General features: G+C 32.6%; 2 protein-coding genes across 2 annotated transcripts; both read left to right on the forward strand.

Annotated features, from left to right (window-relative positions):
- Positions 1 to 3,563: 3,563 nt before the first annotated feature.
- LOC134685024 (fatty acid-binding protein 1, liver-like) lies at positions 3,564 to 6,582 on the forward strand. The gene is made up of 4 exons (XM_063544372.1): positions 3,564 to 3,843; positions 4,762 to 4,937; positions 5,257 to 5,373; positions 6,182 to 6,582. The coding sequence occupies exons 1-4, from the start codon at positions 3,768 to 3,770 to the stop codon at positions 6,233 to 6,235; spliced, it is 423 nt and encodes a 140-aa protein (XP_063400442.1). The 5' UTR covers positions 3,564 to 3,767; the 3' UTR covers positions 6,236 to 6,582.
- A 6,924-nt stretch (positions 6,583 to 13,506) lies between these two features.
- On the forward strand, positions 13,507 to 20,682 carry LOC134685025 (uncharacterized). Its single transcript, XM_063544373.1, has 5 exons — positions 13,507 to 13,918; positions 16,403 to 16,573; positions 17,044 to 17,176; positions 18,858 to 19,175; positions 20,433 to 20,682. The coding sequence occupies exons 1-5, from the start codon at positions 13,602 to 13,604 to the stop codon at positions 20,604 to 20,606; spliced, it is 1,113 nt and encodes a 370-aa protein (XP_063400443.1). The 5' UTR covers positions 13,507 to 13,601; the 3' UTR covers positions 20,607 to 20,682.
- The last annotated feature ends 1,942 nt before the right edge of the window (positions 20,683 to 22,624 follow it).

Consider the following 22,624-nt stretch of genomic DNA (forward strand, 5'->3'; position numbering starts at 1 on the left):
ACATAATCAACAAGACAGATTACTTTCACTAGTGAATGATATTTCTACCTTGGACGAGGTCAATGATTCGGTAAGGGAGATAACTCAAATACTTTATAACAGTGCTTTTGAAGTTTTTGGAAGATCTGTTTTGATAAATGAAAATGAGAATAACATTCGTAAAAACAATGAATGGTTTGATGAAAAGTGCGCTAATGAACGAGAGAATTTTCATAAATTTCGGAACACTTTTCTGCGTCATCCGACAGATATTAACAGAACATTCTATATTTCATCCAGAAATTCATTTAATAAAGCGAAACGACAAGCCAGGGCAAGGTTTAAGCGTCGGAAAGGAATTGAATTATGTGCAACTGCCAAAACGAACCCTAAGCAATTTTGGTCAGCCATAAAACCTAAGACTAAATCACGCTGTGTAGTAGACAATGATGTACTGTTTAAACATTTTGAAACTATTCTTGGGGACAGCCCACCAGATATCTGCAACGAAGTATTAGACTTACTGAATAATATACAAATAAGTGAATCCCACGTTGACTTTTTAGATTCTGAAATCACTGATGAAGAAGTTATTAAAGCAATACACAAATTGAAATCCGGAAAAAGTGCGGGTAACGACAGCATTATAGGTGAAATGTTCTCAGCGGGTCCACTATTTTTTGCGCCGATCTTAAAAACACTTTTCAATAATGTATTTGAAAATGGGATTTTTCCTGAACTCTGGACAGAAGGACTTGTAATTGCAGTTCCGAAAAGTGGTGATTTAACGGACCCAAACAACTATAGACCTATTATATTAGTAAGTGTCTTATCTAAACTATTTACGTCTATATTAACAAGTCGCTTACTGGCGTGGTCAGAAGATGAGGAAAAATTAATTGATAACCAATTTGGATTCCGACCAGGCCGTTCTACTATAGATGCAATTTTTGTTATCCATGGAATTATTACACATATCCTGCAACGTAAAATGAAACTGTTTTGTACCTTTGTGGATTTCCGTAAAGCATTTGATAAATTAAGCAGACGGATCTTATTATATAAACTTATACAAAATGGTGTCAGTAGCAAATTCGTTAATATGATCAAATCTATTTATTCGTCTGTCCAGCTACGAGTTAGATCTGGTGGTTTACTTTCGGACTTAATTAACAATTTACTTGGTGTGAAACAAGGGGACCCATTGTCTCCCTTATTATTTTTGTTCTTCATCAATGATATTATAGAAGATATGTCCGTAAATGCTAGTGATGATGTTGTACAACTGAATGGTTTTCTAATTTACTTAATTCTTTTCGCTGATGACACTGTATTGTTTAGTAAGTCTCCTGAAATGTTACAAAAATTACTTGATAAATTATCAATCTATTGTAAGAAATGGAACATTGAGGTAAATACAGACAAAACCAAGGTTGTTGTTTTTAGAAATGGATGGCAGCCAGCTAACTTCAGTTTCGTGTATGAAGGTAAAGAACTACAAATAGTGGACTCTTACGTGTATTTGGGTATGCTACTTTATCACAATGGAAAATTTTTACATACCCAAAAAAGATTATCTCAACAGGGATCAAGAGCGCTTTCGTCACTTCTGAACTCTTTAAAACATGTATTTTTATCCACAAGTCAAGAATGTGTACTGTTCGATAGCATGGTTGGTTCCGTATTGAACTATGCATCTGAAATATGGGGTTTTCACCGTGCAAATGATATAGAGCAAATACACAACCGTTTCTGTAGATTTGTTTTAAAACTAGGTAAAAATGTTCCTTTAAGTTTTTTATGTGGTGAACTTGGTCATTTGCCTATGTATGTCTCAAGAAAACAAATTATTTTGAAATATTGGCTTCATATTATTGTAAATAAGCCACCTATTGTTTATGATGTTTACCAACTTCTATTAGAAGATGCAAACAAGGGTAAAAAGAACTGGGCATCTAGTGTTCGTGATTTGTTGTTTAATCTTGGTTTAAACTATGTTTGGACTGCACAGAATTATATAAATATACAATTAGATGTTATAAAAACTCGTATAAAGGACCAGTATTTACAAACTTGGTATGCATCAATAAATGATTGTGAAAAACTATGTATTTATAAACACCTCAAAACAGACTTTGTAATAGAGAATTATTTAGATTTTTTTATTAATAGTAACTTACTTACAAAATTGAGAAGTGGTACTTTGAAACTGAATTTGGAATTAGGGCGATATAAAAATATTCCTAGACATATGCGTCTATGTATATGCTGCAATATGGATTGTATTGAAAATGAATACCACTTTATACTTGTATGTCCAGCTTACAGAACTGTGAGACAAGAACATTTGCCAAATTATTATTGTTCTTGGCCAAATAATTTTAAACTTTTTCATTTACTTCAAGCAAAATCAAAATCAATCACAACTAAACTGTGTAACTATCTGAAATATGCTTGGAAAATTAGATCATGTATTGTGAATTAATTGTACCTTTATTATATTATGTATTGTTCTCTGCTATCTGTTGTTTTGTCACATTGTATATACTTGTTTATGTATTGCCATAGCATATTATTTATGCTTTCGCAAATAAAATATTCATTCATTCATTCAAATCTCCAATTATCAATGCAAAGTGTTCCCTACAAAATTGGTATAATTTCCGTTTTGTTGATTGACAATAATTATACCTTTGTGGTCAATGAACTTTTTTATATAATAAACTAATCTGTTACCTAGCTTGTAATGTGAAACTTTTTAAAATTGATATTGTATGGCTTGTTTTTAAAACCCATTTGAATTTTTAATATAAAAAAATACGACGATTTGGTAGTATTGCTATTGGGACCACTTGTGCATTACATAAATGTGTACTGTTGGTCTCGAGGAACAAATCTATTGAAAATAAAACCACATTATTACTGGTTTTATTAATACCGCAACAGCAAATCGCTGGTGATGTGTCGCTCAGTCTATGCTTTAAATGATTCAATATGACAGTTGTTATCCATTCGTGTGATGTGTTCGGGCATTTGATTTTGCCCTTTTGAGAAGGGACTTTCCGTTTTGAATTTTCGTCATTTTAGTTCAGCATTTTTGTGATTATGCTTTTTAGTACTGTTTATGATTGTATATGGTGTAACCGAATGTGATAAACGTCCCCTCTGGAAAAGTTTACCCTAGTATATAGTTTTGATGTTTTATGAATAATGTCCATCCAATAAGAGACATACCCGTGTCAAATGAGTAAAATACTGCTAGTATATGAGTGTGGGCTGAGCTAGCTGGGAATTTTCGGTACAACTCTGGAATAATTTACAATGCACAATAAAACTACATTCACTTAACATTATGAAATATTTATAACTTTTATGTTTTTTTTCCAGAAATTTATATTGTAATGGATTGACAATAAATATGTATCGCACAAGCAGCATCTTAAAGAACCCAATAAACTGTCTCAATTACAGATTTGTCACTAAGTACGTGACTGTCCTTGTACCCTTACATTGAAGGATATCCACCTATTTTTAGCTAGTACAGGTGATAGCTTGGTGATTTGTATAAATAAAGGATTTATATTTATTGGTCAGTGATTCACTAACAATACCTATGTAAACGGACGATTATTGACAGTTTAGAGTAAATATTTGTATTTCAGCTTCAATTTAATTTACATAAAGGGTTCATAATTGCTATTTGTAACAGGTTTTCGGAAAACGAAAGCGTTCAAGTTTCTGTCAAGCTTTTAGTTTGCGTTTTATTTTTGCTACGTCGTTATTAAAAAATGGCACAATTTATCGGAAAATGGAAAGGAGATGGAAGCTCATACACAAATTATGATGCCTTTGCAAAAGCGTCAGGTTAGTCAAAACAATATATATCATAGTGTATGTCTTGATACAGATGATTTCAACCTTCTAACACATATGTCTGAAAGAGCCCTCTTTGGAGGTTATAGTTATCCAGTTATATTTCAATACGATAATCTATTTCATTTTGGAAAATGAACTCAATAAAACGAGTATAATATTTTTATAGCTACTTGGGTTATAATTTCTTTTAATATACATTGTAAGATATCTGCATAAGTGTTTAAAATTTTAGTACTCACTTCGCTTTGTCGTTTTCATATGTTTGAAACTAGTTTTTTTCATGTTTTTAAACTAAACAAACAAATAGAAAAGAAGAAAGAAATTAATAGATAAAAGGACTTGTTTACACGGACAACAATAGCAGTATTCGCTATACAAATTAAAGAAGATTTGGATAATTGAGTGAACCATCTTGCATACTAAATTCGCATTTAGGATTGAATAGGAATTTGATTTTCCTTGAGTGACTTTTTCAAATGTCTGCAATATACAGTTTTCTTATTTCCTTGGAAAGAGGTCGTCCATAGATGCATCCACTTATTACAACGATCAACGCTGTATACGTAGTCATGTAGTCGAAAAACAAGTCAAGGATCAATTTAGGAAAATCATACTAATACTCATCCGTGATGATGATCGGGAAAAATATTGAAATATATCTATAGGTCTGTTTTTGTTAATTATTATATGGCAAGGTATATATTTTAGATTAACAAAATATATGAAAAGGGTGGGGTACTTGATGACTCAGCTGATCACCCCTACCCAAAAAAAGGTTGAAGTGCCCCCCCCCCCCCTTTCTTCTATATAACTATCCACTGAGTGTATAAGAAACAAACTTAAACTTGCAATCAAACATTTTTGTATTATGAACATCATGTAAAAAATCTAAATTTTGAATTTCAGGCATTCCAGACGACTTAGTGGAAAAATTCCGTACTGCCACCACTGAAATGGAATTCAAAAAAGATGGTGATTTCATACTTTGCGACGTAAAAACTAGTGCTGGTCCAGATAAAGTTTATAAATTTAAATCTGGAGAAGAAGTATCAACGACTGACCCTTGGGGAAAAGCAGCGAAGGTTATTTGATTATATATAGTTATCTGCATATAAATAGTATATAGCGTATTGGACGTAATCTTACCCCCTCCCCCTTTTTATCATTAGTTCTGTAATTATATAATTACTTACTATTTTAAATTCAAACATAGCCGAATTATGTCCTTTGAAAAAACGCAAACGTCCCGCGCCGATATAAACATAAATTGTTTTTTTTCTAAACTTTTATGTATTTAATTTGTCCACTCAAAAATTGTTACCGTGATGTTCGAGTCCATTTATCCCTCAATATATTGACATATTTTCATTAATTGTAAAACTGATTTGATTTATTTTTCAGTTCACAATTACCGTCGAGTCGGATACAAAAATGGTAGAGGTAAACAAATCGGAAATGATGGACTGGAAAGAGATGAAAATGACACGAGAAATCAAAGGAGGAAATACAATAATAGAGGTACAAACTAGTTTTAACATCAGTAATCAAGGTGGTTATTCATGATACAAGTAAAGACATGACATAACATTGCATAACATGTTGAATGAAGACACCTTAGCACACTATCATACTTATATTATCAGTTTAAATACCCAAGTACTTGTTAGTTTAATGATGAAGATAGCACACTGGATATTCTGAAATACAATGAAAATTCGCCAATTTCTCTAATCGTATCATTTATTTATTGTATACATAAACAAGGATAAATATCACTATGCGCAAAATAAAAACACACAAAAAAGAAAACCACTGCTCTTGCTTGCTCTTTGTATGAATCAAAGAAATATAAAGTTAAGATAATCAACTATGGTATAGCTATTTTCACTGTCGATCTTCCATGAGAAGAAGGCACTTACATATTAAAATATCTGACAAACCCGATCCTAGTTTTGAAACAACAACACTTTTTTGTTAACTCTAGGAATATAAGCATGTTTATACGCTTTTCTTTGGCAGATGGGAATAAGCAGATGTATCAATTTTCTTCGTCTTAAGGCAAAGAGAACATGTATGCATAAATTTACACCATTTTATTTGCCAATTACATATATGTAGTTAAAATTCCGAAAAGTTACAAGATTAGAAATATCACTACATTTTTTAAAAATATGAACCAACCTTACTTACCAGGCCTTTATTTAGACTTTCCTGGTTAAGCGTTTTAATATGTAATTCATTAACAGGTATTACTTTAAAGTAATATTTTAGATGGAAAACGAGCAAATCGTCATTTTGTATTTCAAGTGATAATTCTTTATTTCAGACAGCAGAGTTACCTTGTGGCACTAAAATGACAATGGAGTTTTCAAAAGTTTAATGGAAAGACTCAACATCAGCGTGGATGAATATACTTTATAAACACTTCTTTAAAATAGTTGATCAATTGATTTTTGTTTTCTGCATTTTTCTTCTGGTAAACCAAAATTGTAGTTTGTTTAATGCTTAAATGCCTGCAAAACTGCTGAACTGGGCTGAATAGATGATCGCAATACATAGCACTGCCAGACAATAGTCAACATAGTTGTAATAAATTATATAGAAGACCTCAATTACTGATAAAAAGTAAAACAAAGGATACAGAACACCAAACATGGTATCAACGCATACAGTGCAGTTAACTTACTGGCATTTATATACAATAGAATAAACATCATCTAAGTTTTACGCTTTTTTCTTTGAGTATCATAATTCATATTCATACTAAATTAAGGAGGTGTGGTATAATTGCCAATGTATCAACTAAACACCACTGATAGTAAGCAATTTTATCACAAGGCCTTCAACAATGGAAAGTAAACATACTGTATGGTCACCATACAAGGCCCCGAAATACAAAATGTGAACCTAGTAATCTTTCGTTTGCTTTCACGTAGAGCTGCCCCATTCTAGACGAGTTAACACATTGAGTTCATGAAAGAGACGACAGAAATGGATACAATTCATTACACAAATAAGAAGATGTGGTATGATTGCCAATTATAAAACTCTTCTCCAGATATCAGATGACATATATGTTAACTATTACAGGTCACGGCCTTCAGCTATGATCAAAACCCATACTTTACTGAGCTTTAAACAAATACATGTATGAAGGGTCCCGAAATGACAAATATGAAACAATTCAAATGACAGCCTGATTTATATGCACAACAATAAACGAAAAACATACTTATGTTGTTCGGTGTGAGCCAAGGCTCCATGTTGAAGGCTATAATGGTTTACTTTTTAAATTGTTATTTGAATGGAGAGTTGTCTCATTGGCACTCACACCACATCTTCCTATATCTATTATATTTTAAAAATATGAAATATAGACCAAATTTAAAAAATATGAAATATAGACCAAATATCTCGCAATCGTGAAAAAATACATGAAAAAGTCCTATATAAACCTTCCTTCAGCTGCAGTTTGCAAAAATCTGAAATCATGCACTTTATCAAGAAGTATATTTTCATATTTATTTTAAAATTCTATCATTTAGGTTACCTTCTTTCAAAATGACTTTTAATATGGAGCTTTTTCGTATAATCCATCATGGATTTAAATGTGTTATTTTTTAACAACCTTGAAAACATGTCCGGGGACCAACTATAATTTGTATTAAACTGTTGAACATATCCAAGTATAACATTTTGGCTAAGTATGAATTCAGAAACAATTGTACCTCTTACATACTCCAAAACTGTACAACCTTATAATGCAAAGTTGTGTCTTATATATACTACTAGAACACACCCGCGAAATCGCGGGCATTCAGAGCGTATTTTAAAGGATGTAGAGTGTTGTCGGAAGAATTTTGTAAAAGATTTAACGACTTGAGAATTTCAGGAAAAGTATCAAAAGTCATAGGTACTTGGGGACAGGAAAATGTTTTTTAATCCTCCTCCTTTATTTCCAAAATTCCCATTTTTTGTTTTCTGTTAATTTCATTATGAACATACATTTAGTGTACATGTATTATGAACATTCCAGTCAGGAGCCTGTAATTCAGTGGTTGAGTGATATTTGTTTTTCTTTCTTTTTTTGTACATGAATAAGGCTGTTAGTTTTCTCATTTGAATTGTTTTAAACTGTCATTTCGGGGCATTTTATATCATACTATGCAGTATTGGCTTTTGCTTATTGTTGAAGGCCGTAAGGTGACCTTTAAATGTTAATTTCGGTGTCATTTTGGTCTCTTGTGGAGAGCTGTCTCATTGGCATTCATACCAAATCTTCTTTTTTTGTAAAACATTTAGTGACTTGAGAATTTCAGAAAAGGTATCTAAAGTCATAGTTAATTTGGGACAGGATAATTGTTTTTCTAGCCCGGCTCCTCTTTTTTCCACAAAAAAATCCTTTTTTTTGTTTGTTCTCTATTAATTTTAATGACACATGAATAATTTTATCTGTATACTATGAAAATTCATTAAAGGGGGGGGGGGGGGTCGGGGCAGAGGCGGATTTAGGGGGCCCACCCCCCTTTTTCTGTAAAATAATTGGTTGCTTATATAGGGAATTACTGAAGCATGACCGGAGCGGCCCCCTCTAAGGCAGTCAACGGGCCCCTGCGTATGAAAATTTCTGGATCCGCCACTGCGGAGGGGCCCTGATCCTAATATCCCGGGCTTAAAAAACATGAAATCCCGAGGTTCTGAATTTATTATACAAATTAAATATCTCGACATCCAGAAATTCGAAAAAAGATATTCCCGGATTATGAAATGGTCAGTCCTGAAATTTCGATCTTAAAAACACCCGTTCCAGACGTCCCGAAAGTGTATTTTCTTTTTACAATCAATTCTCAGTTTAATAATTGATCCACAGCGGTCATTGATATATTATTCAGACCCTCTCTATTAAATAAACCCTGTGACTGCCGTGGATAGTATACTTGAAAATGATATCAGACAGAAAATACACTTTGTTCTTAGTATTAATAGTCCATCAGCTGGTAGGGCAAAAATTCAGTTCTGTGTTACACCCCAGGGTACCGCAATTTTTTTGTATAAATTTAAAGAGTAATATCTGAAGAATATTTTAAGAGGTGTTAGACTTTTGAAAAAGTGTCCAAAAGGGGTTAAAAGGGGGCTTATTTCAGGGTATATCAAAAATTTTGTTTTGCACATTATTACAGAAAAATGTAAAAATAACTAATTATTCAGTACTATACTTTTTATTAAATGGAATACATCATATCATATTAAAACGCAGGCTAATTTTTATACCGTAGAGAAAAAAGGGGGAGGCTCATTTCCAAAAGTGATGATTTTGAATGAAAAGAAGTATACGTACTAATTTTCTTGATAAAATGGTATATTTTTTCACATTGAAACATACAGCATAAAGTATATGAAGGCTGTTGAAAAAAAATTTAAAGGTAAGAAACAAAAACATAGAATCAACGACAAACACAAACATAAGCAACCAGAAATGCACGATTCTGTCACAAGTTTATACATCGCATTCATGAAATAACTCACATATTAAAACACACAAAACTGTCAGGGTTTCTAGATTTCTATATTTTTTTTTAAATTTAACAACCGCATCACCACATTTTAAGGTTACACAGAAGGTCAATCCATAAAATCATCATCAATTTGGTCATCGGCATCTACCGAATTCTCATTATCATCTTTTCCATCATCTGTGTCGTCATCGTTAGCAATATCAACGATCTGATAATGCTTATATCTACAAGCTTTCGAGCATTAACATACAGCTATCTGTTCAGGATAAACCTAGTTGAACACATGAACATAGTTTTGGCGCAACCAGTTTTACATGAACAGAACATCAGAATTACCAAAGCATCTAACGCTGGTGGTTGGTCTAGAAAATTGATACTGACCAAAGCGCTCTAAACAATCCAACCATAGTTGTTTGGCAACAGACCAGTGTTGTGTTTTAGAGCAGATTTCCAAATCTTCGTCTGAAAGTTGGCTTGTTTAATGTGCTTTAACTTTGCATCTTTTGCATTTCAAAACGTTCTGATCTTTATTTATCGATATTTTTAATTTCGTAGCCATATATAGAACACGAAAACCTCTCGAGTGCTTTGACAACTCCTCGCCAACCTCTGCCAAGGTTTCACCAACTTGTAGATTGAATAGACCTTCTGAAAACTCCACATAACGTGTCAAAAAGCCGAATGCTTTGCTTTTTTTCTTTACCAGACAAAACACTTACTGAATCACAACCTGTATTTGCGCGAAATCCTGGTAGTTTTCGACAAACATTCTCACCTAATTTACACACATTGATTGCACATTTAATTATCTGCATTTGGGGGATGTATTTGTCAGACTTACAATTTTAGAATTGATATGCAACTGTGAAAATAGTATGCCAATACTTTCACATCAGTGTCAGAAGGTTTTTTAACAATGGAGTCGTAACATTTGTCAGCTGCATGTTTTTGCATTTTATTAAGAAACATTTTTTTATCGGCTTCTTCCTGTTTGATTATATACTAAAACCATTCTACGCTATTTCATTTTCAACATATAATTTGTGGCACATACCTTCATGTGATACAAATAATTCCATACATTTAAGTGTAAATCTATAGGATTGTTTACTCTTTTCAAAACAAAAGAATTCAACAAAAGCAACTAACAAACATTTCTTCCATTCCCAAGAACACGATTGTGATGATTATCGTAATGATTTGCCCTCCCAAGGACCTGCCGTTCTAATTTCGTTATGAATATTGTGCGATACTATTCAGTGACAAAATCAATGCGTGACCACTTTTCGAAACTAAAAGGATGGTTTTTAAAATAACAATTTTTGCTAAATCGAAAAAAGTGCTTGGTATACTAGTAATGGTTTGAATAACTGCCATGTCATCAAATATCCACATGATTTCCTGAGGAATGAACCTTTTCTAAAAGACCACTCAGGACAGGTTTTAATTTTTTCATTACATGTGTACCATCAAAGTTTGCAAGAGACATTGGCAACGGACCTAATTTAAACTGGAGAACCTATCGCATAACCAACTATCTTGTCTGGGCTATGACAAGTAGGCGACATTTTTTTTTCATCTGCTCTCAATGTTTTGTTGTTCTTATCAGCCATTAACTGCTTGCCTTTTATTTCCTTTTTTTTTTAAATGTAATCTATGATTTTCTTTTTTGAAGATATTGGTTGACTTTTGAATAAGCCGTTCCGTAATGAAAATTTCTGAAGCAAATTTTCACTTTTCATACGCGTTAAGAATGTCACCCAGTAATTCCGAAGATGCAACAGAACCCGGGAACAAGTCATATTATAACTGCTCCGATGTTATAATGGAATTGGCCGGCTTTGCAGTGTCTGAAACAATTTCAAAATATCAGAAACTGACTCGCTTCATTCGAGTTTTTCTGAGTTCTTTTTGGGCGGATGTTTCAGGGTTAACAATTCCTACCAAGTCCCGACATTTTAATGATATTGAAGCTCTTTCATGTGCATTTAGCAACCAACATTTATCAGAATCTTTATTTAAACTGAAACCAACAAAGCCATTTTTGTTTGTATCTCTAAGAAACCTAAGAAAGTAAAAAGTATTGCCAAACCCCACAACTAACTATTTGACGTTCGTTCAAAGCGATGTTTGTCGATTGAATGACTTAACAATCTTAAGTCAATCACTTCATAGCTAAAACACAAAATGTTATCAAGCACACCTTTATTGAGTTCGATAGAGTGCACCTTTTCTAAACGCCAAAAAAAATTCACCTTAATTTGTGATTTGTTCATCATTATTTCGTTACACATTCACTTTATAAAATAATTTGTCTCACAAAAACATCATAAATCGACAATTAAATGTTTATTTTCAGTTGCAAATTGATAATGCTTATGTGTGAATACAGCATGAATACATTGTACATGTTGTTTACTGAATCAAAGACGGTAATTTGATGATTTCCGGTATTTTACGAGTATTTCCAAGTACATATGTTATTTAATAAATCATATTTTAGACGATATATAAATACTGCAAATGATTTAAACCTTGCAAAATGATTAATTCTCAAGTTTAATTAACTAAAACGGGTAATTGTATAACGAATTTCTTTATGAAAGGAGAAAATATGCCTTAATTTGAACCCCAAAAAATCGGATTGTTTGTAATGTAAAAAACATTTTTTTTAAACAAAAAATCTTCCGAGTAACATTTAATATGATAAGTTTTGTATCTGTTTTAGTTGTTTAAACCTATACTTTATTTTTTTTTAATCTCTTGATATTAAAAAAATCAATTAAATGAGGGGACCTTTGGAAGGGACGTTTTAAATCCTCTTTTGGACACTTTTTTTTTAGTCTAACACCTTGTATTTTATCAATAAGATAATGAAGTTGAATTCTATCAAAAAAAATCGCTGGGTGTAACACAAACTCCTTAACTAGAGCGCTTTTGAGAGCTAGCTGATGGACTATAATGAATGTTCAAAGAAAAACGTAAACCGGAAGTATAATCTGACTTAAAATTTCGCCCAATGACGGAAGCATATCCGGACGTCTTTTTTCTCGTTTTTCACCCAAAATAACTCAATCTGAATAATCATATGAATGGATGACAAATACGATTATGCACTGTACCCATAGGACACAGAGGCATGATGATTAATATATTGTGGAAAGAAGAGAAGCGACACCCAAAATGAGGTCTTCTCGTTTAATAGTATAGATAGGTAATAGTGGTACATATATATATGTCTGGGTTGCTGAGATAGGTTTTGTCCGTATCTTTCCTAGCCGATTCTGATTTAAATATTGTAACATTTTTACGGCTATCGAACACGTTCAAGTTTAAAATCTTAATTAATTATGATAGACGAAATTGTATCAGTATAAAAAAAACCATACAGGCTCTATTTGGGCTTTTATATTCTTATTAGTCTTATTTCAAACAAAACATTTAAACTATGCAGTTTAAAAATGAAGCAAGTATTCTACATACACAATTGCTTCACAAATCAAATTATCAAATATCAGTAATTATAGCATTAAGAAGAAACTCTCTAAACATTTTTTAAGCATTTAATTATTTGCATGCAGGCATTTAAAGAAATTCCATTTCAGGTACCAATAAATTTAGAAAATTAGTATTTGTACATTTGTGAAGGAATATTTGTTATGTTCTATTTATTTAAATCTTTTAACAATGATGGACAGTCTTTTTTTTGTATAATTTTGAAAGTTTCTATAACAAATGGGGGGAGGGGGATGGTGTCACAAATGCTCCTATAATCAATCTTCTGACTTGAAAATATGGAAGTTTTGACTTGTGTAAAAGAATTTCATACAAATAAATTCTGAAGACTCTCCCTTATTTTTTTTTCATTTTCATATGAGTTATCCATTTATAAAAATTTGCTCAACTCTCTCTCACTTGATTTTTTTCCTTTTTTAAACTTAAATGTTCTTTATTCTAGTTTTTTTCACTACACAAATGCATGACAGGTAACTGAGCAAATAGGATTAAGAATAAACAATAGACGAGTGTTGAAAGTGTACTATTGTATACACACACTTAAACAACTGGTGAAAGAATTTCGTGTTCTCCTGAGACAGGAGGGATTCATAGAAGGTAAAAGGTAACAGTTATAATATCGTTACCTTTCCCGCTCACTCTAATTCCCCCAATTCTGTCTTTTCTAGCCCCTTTTCTAGCACCTAGTTTTAATTTAGAAGCTGTAGTACAGAAATGTCTAAGCGAAAATCATATATGGACCATCAAGGTATACAGAGAGTAGGTTTACCTGACAAGGTGTCTGATTGGGAAAGATATCATCTTGAAGACCTGAACATTTTTTATGCCGAAGACTTTGCTAATGACCCATCAGAAATACTAAAACAGATAAAAACTCTGACAGATTTCGACGAAGATCAACTATCATATATTCATTCTGTAAAAGAATTGTTGAAGTTTGATGCATCAGTGTTAAAGTTGAAGTTTCAAAGATCAGTGGTTGAGACAAGAATATCTTTATTATATGAGAAACTAACAAAAGATCCGAACATGTAAGTATTGAACATATAAACTGGGGCAAGTCACTCATGAACATCACTACTGGTCTAGTTAATATGTAGGCACTAGCTACAGTTGCATGTTAATGCAAGGGGGATGTCAATGTAACAAAAATAATGAAAATTATCATTTCATTGCAGACTAATTGCCGGAATACAATGTTTTCTGGTCTGTGTGTCTGTTCACCCATCTGGTTGTTTGTTTGTCTGTCCGTCTGTGACTCTATCCCGCTTCAGGTTAAAGTTTTTGGTCGAGTTAGTATTTCATGAAGTTGAAGTTCAACCAACCTGAAACTTAGTTAACATGTACCCTATGATATGATATCTTTCTAATTTAAATGCCAAATTGGAGGTTTAGATTTATCAACCTTCACAAAATTGTATATACTTCAATTTTTTTTTGGACTTCACATGCATCACAGTGGTTGAATAATCAGGCAGTTGATTGTTGCTGCCTATAACTGGAAGAGGAAGATAAAAAAAAATAAGAAAAATGTGATTAATCCTTTTTATTCTCTAAATTGGACAGTCATGACAGTTGGAGATAAGGAAATTAGTTTCCCTAGTACCAAAATCTACCACATTATTGGATTGACAAACATGTATGAATTCTTTGTAGTACCAATTTTATCTCTGATAGTACTTGTGTATAACATGTTCCAGATACATGTACATGACTTTTTTTACAGTGTATCTGCTATAAAAATTGAGAAAGGAAATGGAGAATGTGTTAAAATGACAACAACCCAACCAAAGAGCAGATAAGAGCTGAAGGCCACCAATGGGTCTTCAATGTAGAAAGAAACTCGCACACCTGTACATGTAGGTGTCCTTCAATGGGCCCCTTTAACAATATGTGGCCTAAGACCACAATTATTTAGTAGTTCATTTCTGTTAGAACATAAATTCTGTTAGAACATAAATGAAAATTTTTTAAAATCCCATCTGCGCAAAGAAATTTTATTTTCTTACCCCAGGAGTAGATTACCTTAGCCGTATTTGGCACAACTTTTTGGAATTTTGAGTCCTCAATGCTCTTCAACTTTGTATTTATTTGGCTTTTTTAACAATTTGATCTCAGCGTCACTGATGAGTCTTATGTAGACGCAACGCACGTCTGGCGTATAAAATTATAATCCTGGTACTTTTGATAACTATTAACACCACTGGGTCCATGCCACTGCTGGTGGACGTTTCGTCCCCGAGGGTATCACCAGCCCAGTAGTCAGCACTTCGGTGTTGACATGAATATCAACTATATGGTCATTTTTATAAATTTTCTGTTTATAAAATTTAGAATTTTTCGAAAAACTAAGGATTTTCTTACCCCAGGAGTAGATTACCTTAGCTGTATTTGGCACAACTTTTTGGAATTTTGTGTCCTCAATGCTCTTCAACTTTGTATTTATTTGGCTTTTTTAACTATTTTGATCTGAGCGTCACTGATGAGTCTTATGTAGACGAAACGCGCGTCTGGTGTATAAAATTATAATCCTGGTACTTTTGATAACTATTAACACCACTGGGTCGATGCCACTGCTGGTGGACGTTTCGTCCCCGAGGGTATCACCAGCCCAGTATAGTCAGCACTTCGGTGTTGACATGAATATCAACTATATGGTCATTTTTATAAATTTTCTGTTTATAAAATTTAGAATTTTTCGAAAAACTAAGGATTTTCTTACCCCAGGAGTAGATTACCTTAGCTGTATTTGGCACAACTATTTGGAATTTTGAGTCCTCAATGCTCTTCAACTTTGTATTTATTTGGCTTTTTTAACTATTTTGATCTGAGCGTCACTGATGAGTCTTATGTAGACGAAACGCGCGTCTGGCGTATAAAATTATAATCCTGGTACTTTTGATAACTATTACAGTGTGTTGTACTACTTTTACATGTTTTAGGACAAATTATAGAAAACTTCATCTGCTCTTACTCAAAATATGGATAATTTTATGTTTAGGGTGTCTTGAAATCTTTGGACAGCTTAATTCTGAAGTGCTAATTTTCAACCTTTTTCAGCGGGACCAAATCCATGAAATCACTACTTTCCTTTAAATTTTGAACCCAAATTATTTTACAGTGTAATGTCACCCCCCTACTTGCTATTTGAGGCATTAAACATGGAGAAATAAATTTAGAAAGGGTATAAAAATTAATGGCAAGTAACCCACTGTCTACACTAGGGACTATATTCGTAGGGACTACAATTGTTGTCTCCAATGATGTATACTAGTACAGTGATAATAGGCGTCATACTAACTCTGAATTATACACAAGAAACTAAAATTAAAAATCATACAAGATAAACAAAGGCCAGAGGCTCCTGACATGGGAAAGGCGCAAAATTGCAAAAGGGTTTAACATGTTTATGAAATCTCAACCCTCCCCCTATCATGCCTATATCTCTAGCCAATGTAGAAAAGAAAACGCATAATAATTCACACATTAATATACAGTTCTATGTTTACTTGCAGGATAATTACGATGAAAGAAGCTTTTGTTTTACAAAAAGTAAAGCGCTTTGTTGCTGCTTATGACAGACTTTTATCTGATATACAAGATCATCATAGACAATTAAAATCGTATGAAGGAGTTTTCTCAAAATTTATTTGTGGCTTTGCAGATTTATGCTGTCTAGAAACAGTGTGAGTATTTTGACAGGATTGTCTTATATAAGGGAAGAAATGTTGTACATGTTGTATGATTGCTAATGTGACAACTGTCCACAGTGGCATCAGATTTTAAATGACATGGATTTAAACGCCCAATGCATGTAATGATAAAACACGTAAAATGAACATGTTGTTACAGTTCTTTCGGCTAATTTCACTAGAACAACAAACAATATTGGTGTTAGAAAGATTTGTGAATGTCTTTTTGTGTGTGTAGATACATAAAATCCTCATTCTCTATGTACAAATGATGTAAGGGCAGTAAGGTTATTATAATTGTCATCCCCCATATAGATATATATGCATATTCTAAAAATAATGTTTGTGTAAGAATCACAACAGCCAAAATTTCAGTTATGCTAAAACAGTAGTTATTTCTTAAAATATGTACATTTGATGCATACATGTATAGTTGAAAAAAGGGATTTTTTTTTCTATTTCAGGAATATTTCAAAACCTGAGCAGACAACATGGACTAATTTGAGAGGAATGACAGTCAGATCAAATGCAGATTTTCATCTCTTTAAACTTGGACTTAAACAGGAAAGAACAGACACATGTGTTTCGATTGTAAAGGTACAAACATATTACATATTAAATCATTATTGTACTTTCTGTCCTATAGTTAGTTTAAACATATTTATTTATAGTGGATTGGGAAACAAGTTTTGCAACTTATATTAATCCCTTTCCACTTTGCGGGTGCGAGTGCTGCCTTGTAGCGGCATTAGCCTACTCTTTTTCGAAATCTACAAGGGTGTCTTTAACGTGCAAGAGATATGGCTCTCTCTTAACACGGGTCAGCCATTTATCGTCCCCGTCCGACGGACTATCATCGTTTCCTCAAGACCATACTCGCGAATGGTGTCAAGGGAGAGCCGAAAATTGAGTTCCTGAAATTTTCATCCCAAATGGGAATCGAACCAGGAACCTTTGTGTTAGTAGTCCGATGCACTAACCACTACACCACGGCTCTCTGTCCTATAGTTATAATAGTGAACCAGTGTTCTCTTCAGTATTTTAAATTACACTATTATAGAAGTTAAAGAAAAAAAATATTTCGCTAAAATTATTGAACATATATAACATTTGTAATACATTCTATTGAAGTTTAAACCTTTATTTATATAGTTAATTGTATTGAATTGATTTTAATTTCTCTGTACTCAAATGAATTGTCAATTGACAAATCCACCTCTAGTCCAAATAATTATGACGTCTGACAAGGTTGTTTTTAATTTTTTTTGGGGTGAAGGCCAGGCATCATAATTATTTGGACTAAACAACCTCTAGCTACTGTTGATATTTTTGAAGGTTCCATTTGGTTGCTATTCAAACATTTCCCTTTATTCATACTAAAACTATGCATATATCATATATATTAATATTATAACCCACACAGTTTTTGCATCAGATATCTATACCTATGCATTTTTTTTCATTGAGTATAAATGTTTTTAACGTCTCTGTCTGTCAGTTTGGCAGACAGTTCTGTTATTGTCATCACAACTCCTATGAAACCGTACAACAGAAATCATGAAACTTTGAACTTAATCTGGACATAGAATGTAGATGTGTGAATGGACAGAAAATAATGTTGCAATGTTTATTCTAGAAGTTATGCCTCTTGGCACTTTTGGGTCTAAATATACTACTGCTACAGTTTGTCATCGCAACTCCTTTAAAACTTCACAACAGGATTTTATTAAACTTTGTAGTTAATAAGTATATATCATTTAGACATGATCATGTTGATATGAACAGGAATTTAATATATCATTAATTTTTTTCCAAGAATTATGGCTGTTTACACCTGGCTTAATATACTACTGTTATAGGTTGTCTGTGTAACTCCTCTGAAACTACACAACAGAATTTAAGAAACTTTATAGATGATAGCTAGGGATATACTATGGTTACATTCATATGGACAAGAAATAATAATTCATTTTTTTCATAGAAGTTATGTCCCTTTGAACTTTGGAATTTTTGCCTCAATACACAACTGTTACTCATGGAAACTCCATTAAAACCTAACCATAGAATTTCATGAAACTTTATAGCTAATAAAGACATAATATGTAGATATGAATTTAAAAAAACAAAACAATTTACTAAAATAATGAATATGACGTATTTAACCAATGACAATCCCTAAAATACTGGCTTGTTACTTCTAAGGACAGACACAAAGCATTGACTGTTAAGTAAATATTTAGATAGGTTATCACAGGGTAATAAACTTCTTTTTATGTAGGTAAAGAACATAAAGACAACAAAAAGAAATGAAGAAAGACAGCAACAAAGGAGAAAAAGAATGAAAAGTTCCACATTGGACATCAGCCAATCATCTTCTGATACCTCTGACAGCAGTACTGACTCAGAAGGATACAAAAAAAGGAGACCAGTATACAGCACTGAAGATAAACATGCACCACCCCTTATACTTGATATAACAAATGAAAGAGTTATAGGACAGCATGGTGGGGAACTTCTTCTGAATTTGAACAAATTCTATGGAGATTTGGAAACTGATAGTCTTAAACTACTAGGGATGATTGTTATTGAAACATCTGTAAGTACTTGAAGTCTAAAAAGAGAAACACTTTGGGTTTACAGCTGAAGTGACAAATGGAATTCAATTGTTCATTTCTGTCTAACTTTGTGTTACATTTTAAAAACATACCTATTAAGCAAAATTAAGATAATTATAAGTCATGTGTTATTAAACATTCTAATATGAGGTTCTCAGTGGTAGATCAAGGATTTTGGGAAAACAGGTCCTGCTCTCATCATGCTTCAGTGATTTTCTATGATGGCGACCAAAATTTTCTAAAGACTTTTGGTCAGCATAAAAGTTGAAAAGTTCTTACGTTTTCCTATTAGAATCAAACTAATTCTGTTATGCCATGCTCTTTGCTATTTATAGCATGGATAACATTATATTTGACAACATTAACACCTTGATAACACTCCTCCATTTAAAGATATTGACAAATTTACTGCCTCCCTATGTTAAAATGAATATAAATTATTTCTAATGTCATAATTTGACATTACTTTACAAACAATATAAAAAAGAAGATGTGGTATGATTGCCAATGAGACAACTACCCACAAAAGACCAAAATAACACAGATAGTAAAAATTATAGGTCACTGAACAGCCTTCAACAATGAGCAAAGCCAATACCACATAGTCAGCTATAAAAGGTGCCATTAAGACAATGTAAAACAATTCAAACGATAAAAACTAACGGCCTTATTTATGTAAAAAAATTAACAAAAAACAAATATGTAACACATAAACAAACGACAACCACTGAATTACAGGCTCCGAACTTGGGACAGGCACATACATAAATAATGTGTCGGGGTTAAACATGTTAGCGGTATCCCAACCCTCACCCTTACCTGGGACAGTGGTATAACAGTACAACATAAAAACGAACTGTAAAAATCATTTGAAAAAGGCTTAACTCATCAGATGGACAAAATTCAATTGGAGTCAAGTTGAGTCTTATTTTATAAACTTTTCAACTTCATGACACAAACACATACATTGAAACTCTCTCATGAAAAGTATCATGTTTATTGTGAACTCATTAAATGGACCCTATGTCTTTAATAAGGGTTAACTTTTTAAGTCTGTCTTCATCATGTTCATAATAGATTGTAATAACCATATGTCCCGTTAAATATTCACATAAGACTTGATCATGATTAGGGCATTTTCATGTTTATAGAAGTGAGTTTTGAATCTTTATGATAACATGTACATGAAGCTGAATATGCTAAGACATGAATTTTAAACTTTACTTTTATATTTGTAGGTAATATTCACCCTTTTAGAAATGTCAAAGAAACATTTAGAAAAGCTGAAAAATAATGAAGAAGTTGAGAATGAAGACGAGGCTACAATTTACTATTCACCACCCTATGACATTCTTTGTGAAGAATCTCGAAATATCTTAATAGAAAATTTTATGAGACTTAATAATGTATAAAAAATGCTATATGTTACAAAGTGTCAGTCTGTCATATTTCAGTTGTCCTTGGCCTCATTTTCATTGTTCAGCGGCTGCATAAAAAAGTTAATATTTTTTTCATGTGAATTTCTAATTCATTAATCATTATGAGCAATATGATCGTTGAAAGGTTAATATGTCCATAAGTCCTCTACCTCAAATCAAGGATCAAGGTTAAAGTTCGTTTCTCAGATACTGTATAAAGCAGTGAGTAACTATATTCCGTGTATGGAATGATTGTAAAGTATAGATTACAGTTTGACAGGTTTTATTTGACTTTGATCTCGTTTTCACGTTTAATTGGTGAATATTACGTTTTTGTGTTTTGGTCTGATTTATCTATAGACTGTTATAGATCAACTATAGATGGTGTATTGAATGATTGTAAGGTGAACATGTCTGTCTTGCTTTGTTAATCTGAGTGACTTTAACCTCAAATTCATTGATCATTGATAGCATTAAGACGATCGACATATTATGAATCCAGGTAAGACAGGAGAGACACTTCTGCTTGTGCAATCTATTCTTGTTTCAATATAAAACTCAATGCCATTATGTTCCTGATAAAGAGGGGGAATGAGTTGAGGAAATGGATTACTGCATCCCACACATCTGACATGCATCCTACCCCTCTGACATAATATATTCCCCTTTGAGAAACACTACTTCAAAATTTTAATGTGCTGTGCAAATATATATTAAGAGTCTGTGTCTTTCAGTTATTCAAACAATCAGTTTGTTAATTTCGTTTAAGGTTCAAGTTATGGGTTAATATTGTGGATAGTACTAGTATTACTACTTGAAATTAATGACACAAATTAAAATATATGGTGTTTGTGTGATGCGTGGTGTCTTATGTACGTAGAGAATATCATATTGAATTTTCAATATCACAGCCGTATCAAACCGAGACACCAATTATAATCCCAAGAGCTCTGCTCGAGGGATTTTATTTGCTGAGGGTTGATACGGTGTGTCTGTGTTGAATTATGCTCTTTCGGAATTGGTTTCAGACTTTATCTTTCTATTTTACACTCATTTTTATTAATTGCTCTGTGGGATTCAGACCAATCCGTGTATTTCGGATCGAAATGTCCGCTCGAGGAGTTTACGGTATAATCTAAGATCATCTTATGAAAAGTACGTGGACAGAAGCTAATTCATGATTCATTGACAATATCCAGATTGTTATGTTTTCAATAGCTTTTTCTAAACCTTCGTCATATGTTTTTGTCTAACTTGAACAAAAACTTCTTGGTGATCAAATGATTGTAGGAATAGCAAAATTGGAAAATAGTTTATTTTTCGGTGTCTTAATTGTTTTATTTTATATGCCGTAAACATTAAAGACATTGTGTTCATTATCACTGAACTAGTATATATTTGTTTAGGGGCCAGCTGAAGGACGCCTTCGGGTGCGGGAATTTCTCGCTACATTGAAGACCTGTTGGTTACCTTCTGCTGTTGTGTTTTTTTATTTGGTCGGGTTGTTGTCTCTTTACTTTGAAACATTCCCCATTTCCATTCTCAATTTTATTGTGTGTTTTGAGATTTAAAACTTGATTTCCTAGATCAAGTGAAAGTTTTCAAACTTTGACCGAGGTTTATTCATAATCAAGAGATAGCAACATGTGCAAAATTTGTTTCCATGTTCACAATATTTTTTAACTGCATGCGACCCAAGTTACAATAAGTCTTAACTAGCTTTCTAGGCAATACTTTATTATATATCTATATCTTTTATCACATTACTACAGGGTGTGATAAAAATCGTGTGTATTTAACTTGACGAAAGTTCTATGTTGAATTTTTAGCTCATCGTTGTGTAGTTTTTTATATTACATTTTGAAAGTAATTGACATTTAGTCAATATAACTGAGCTTGTTGGAGATATCTTTCCATGTCACCATTGATATTTTATATATACACACAATAAGATTATTTAGCATGTGCAAACATGGGATTCAATAATTTAGACTTAGTATTATTGATTTTAT

This window comes from Mytilus trossulus, chromosome 9, assembly GCF_036588685.1.
Source record: "Mytilus trossulus isolate FHL-02 chromosome 9, PNRI_Mtr1.1.1.hap1, whole genome shotgun sequence".
In the NCBI taxonomy this organism is placed as follows: Eukaryota; Metazoa; Mollusca; class Bivalvia; order Mytilida; family Mytilidae; genus Mytilus; species Mytilus trossulus.

Bases quoted from the DNA above. Each gene is read 5' to 3' on its own strand.
- LOC134685024 (XM_063544372.1), top strand. From the start codon at position 3,768: ATGGCACAATTTATCGGAAAATGGAAAGGAGATGGAAGCTCATACACA. The intron at 4,938-5,256 runs GTTATTTGATTA...TTTATTTTTCAG, and splicing joins CTTGGGGAAAAGCAGCGAAG to TTCACAATTACCGTCGAGTC. The intron at 5,374-6,181 runs GTACAAACTAGT...TCTTTATTTCAG, and splicing joins GAGGAAATACAATAATAGAG to ACAGCAGAGTTACCTTGTGG.
- LOC134685025 (XM_063544373.1), top strand. From the start codon at position 13,602: ATGTCTAAGCGAAAATCATATATGGACCATCAAGGTATACAGAGAGTA. The intron at 13,919-16,402 runs GTAAGTATTGAA...GTTTACTTGCAG, and splicing joins CTAACAAAAGATCCGAACAT to GATAATTACGATGAAAGAAG. The intron at 19,176-20,432 runs GTAAGTACTTGA...TTATATTTGTAG, and splicing joins TGATTGTTATTGAAACATCT to GTAATATTCACCCTTTTAGA.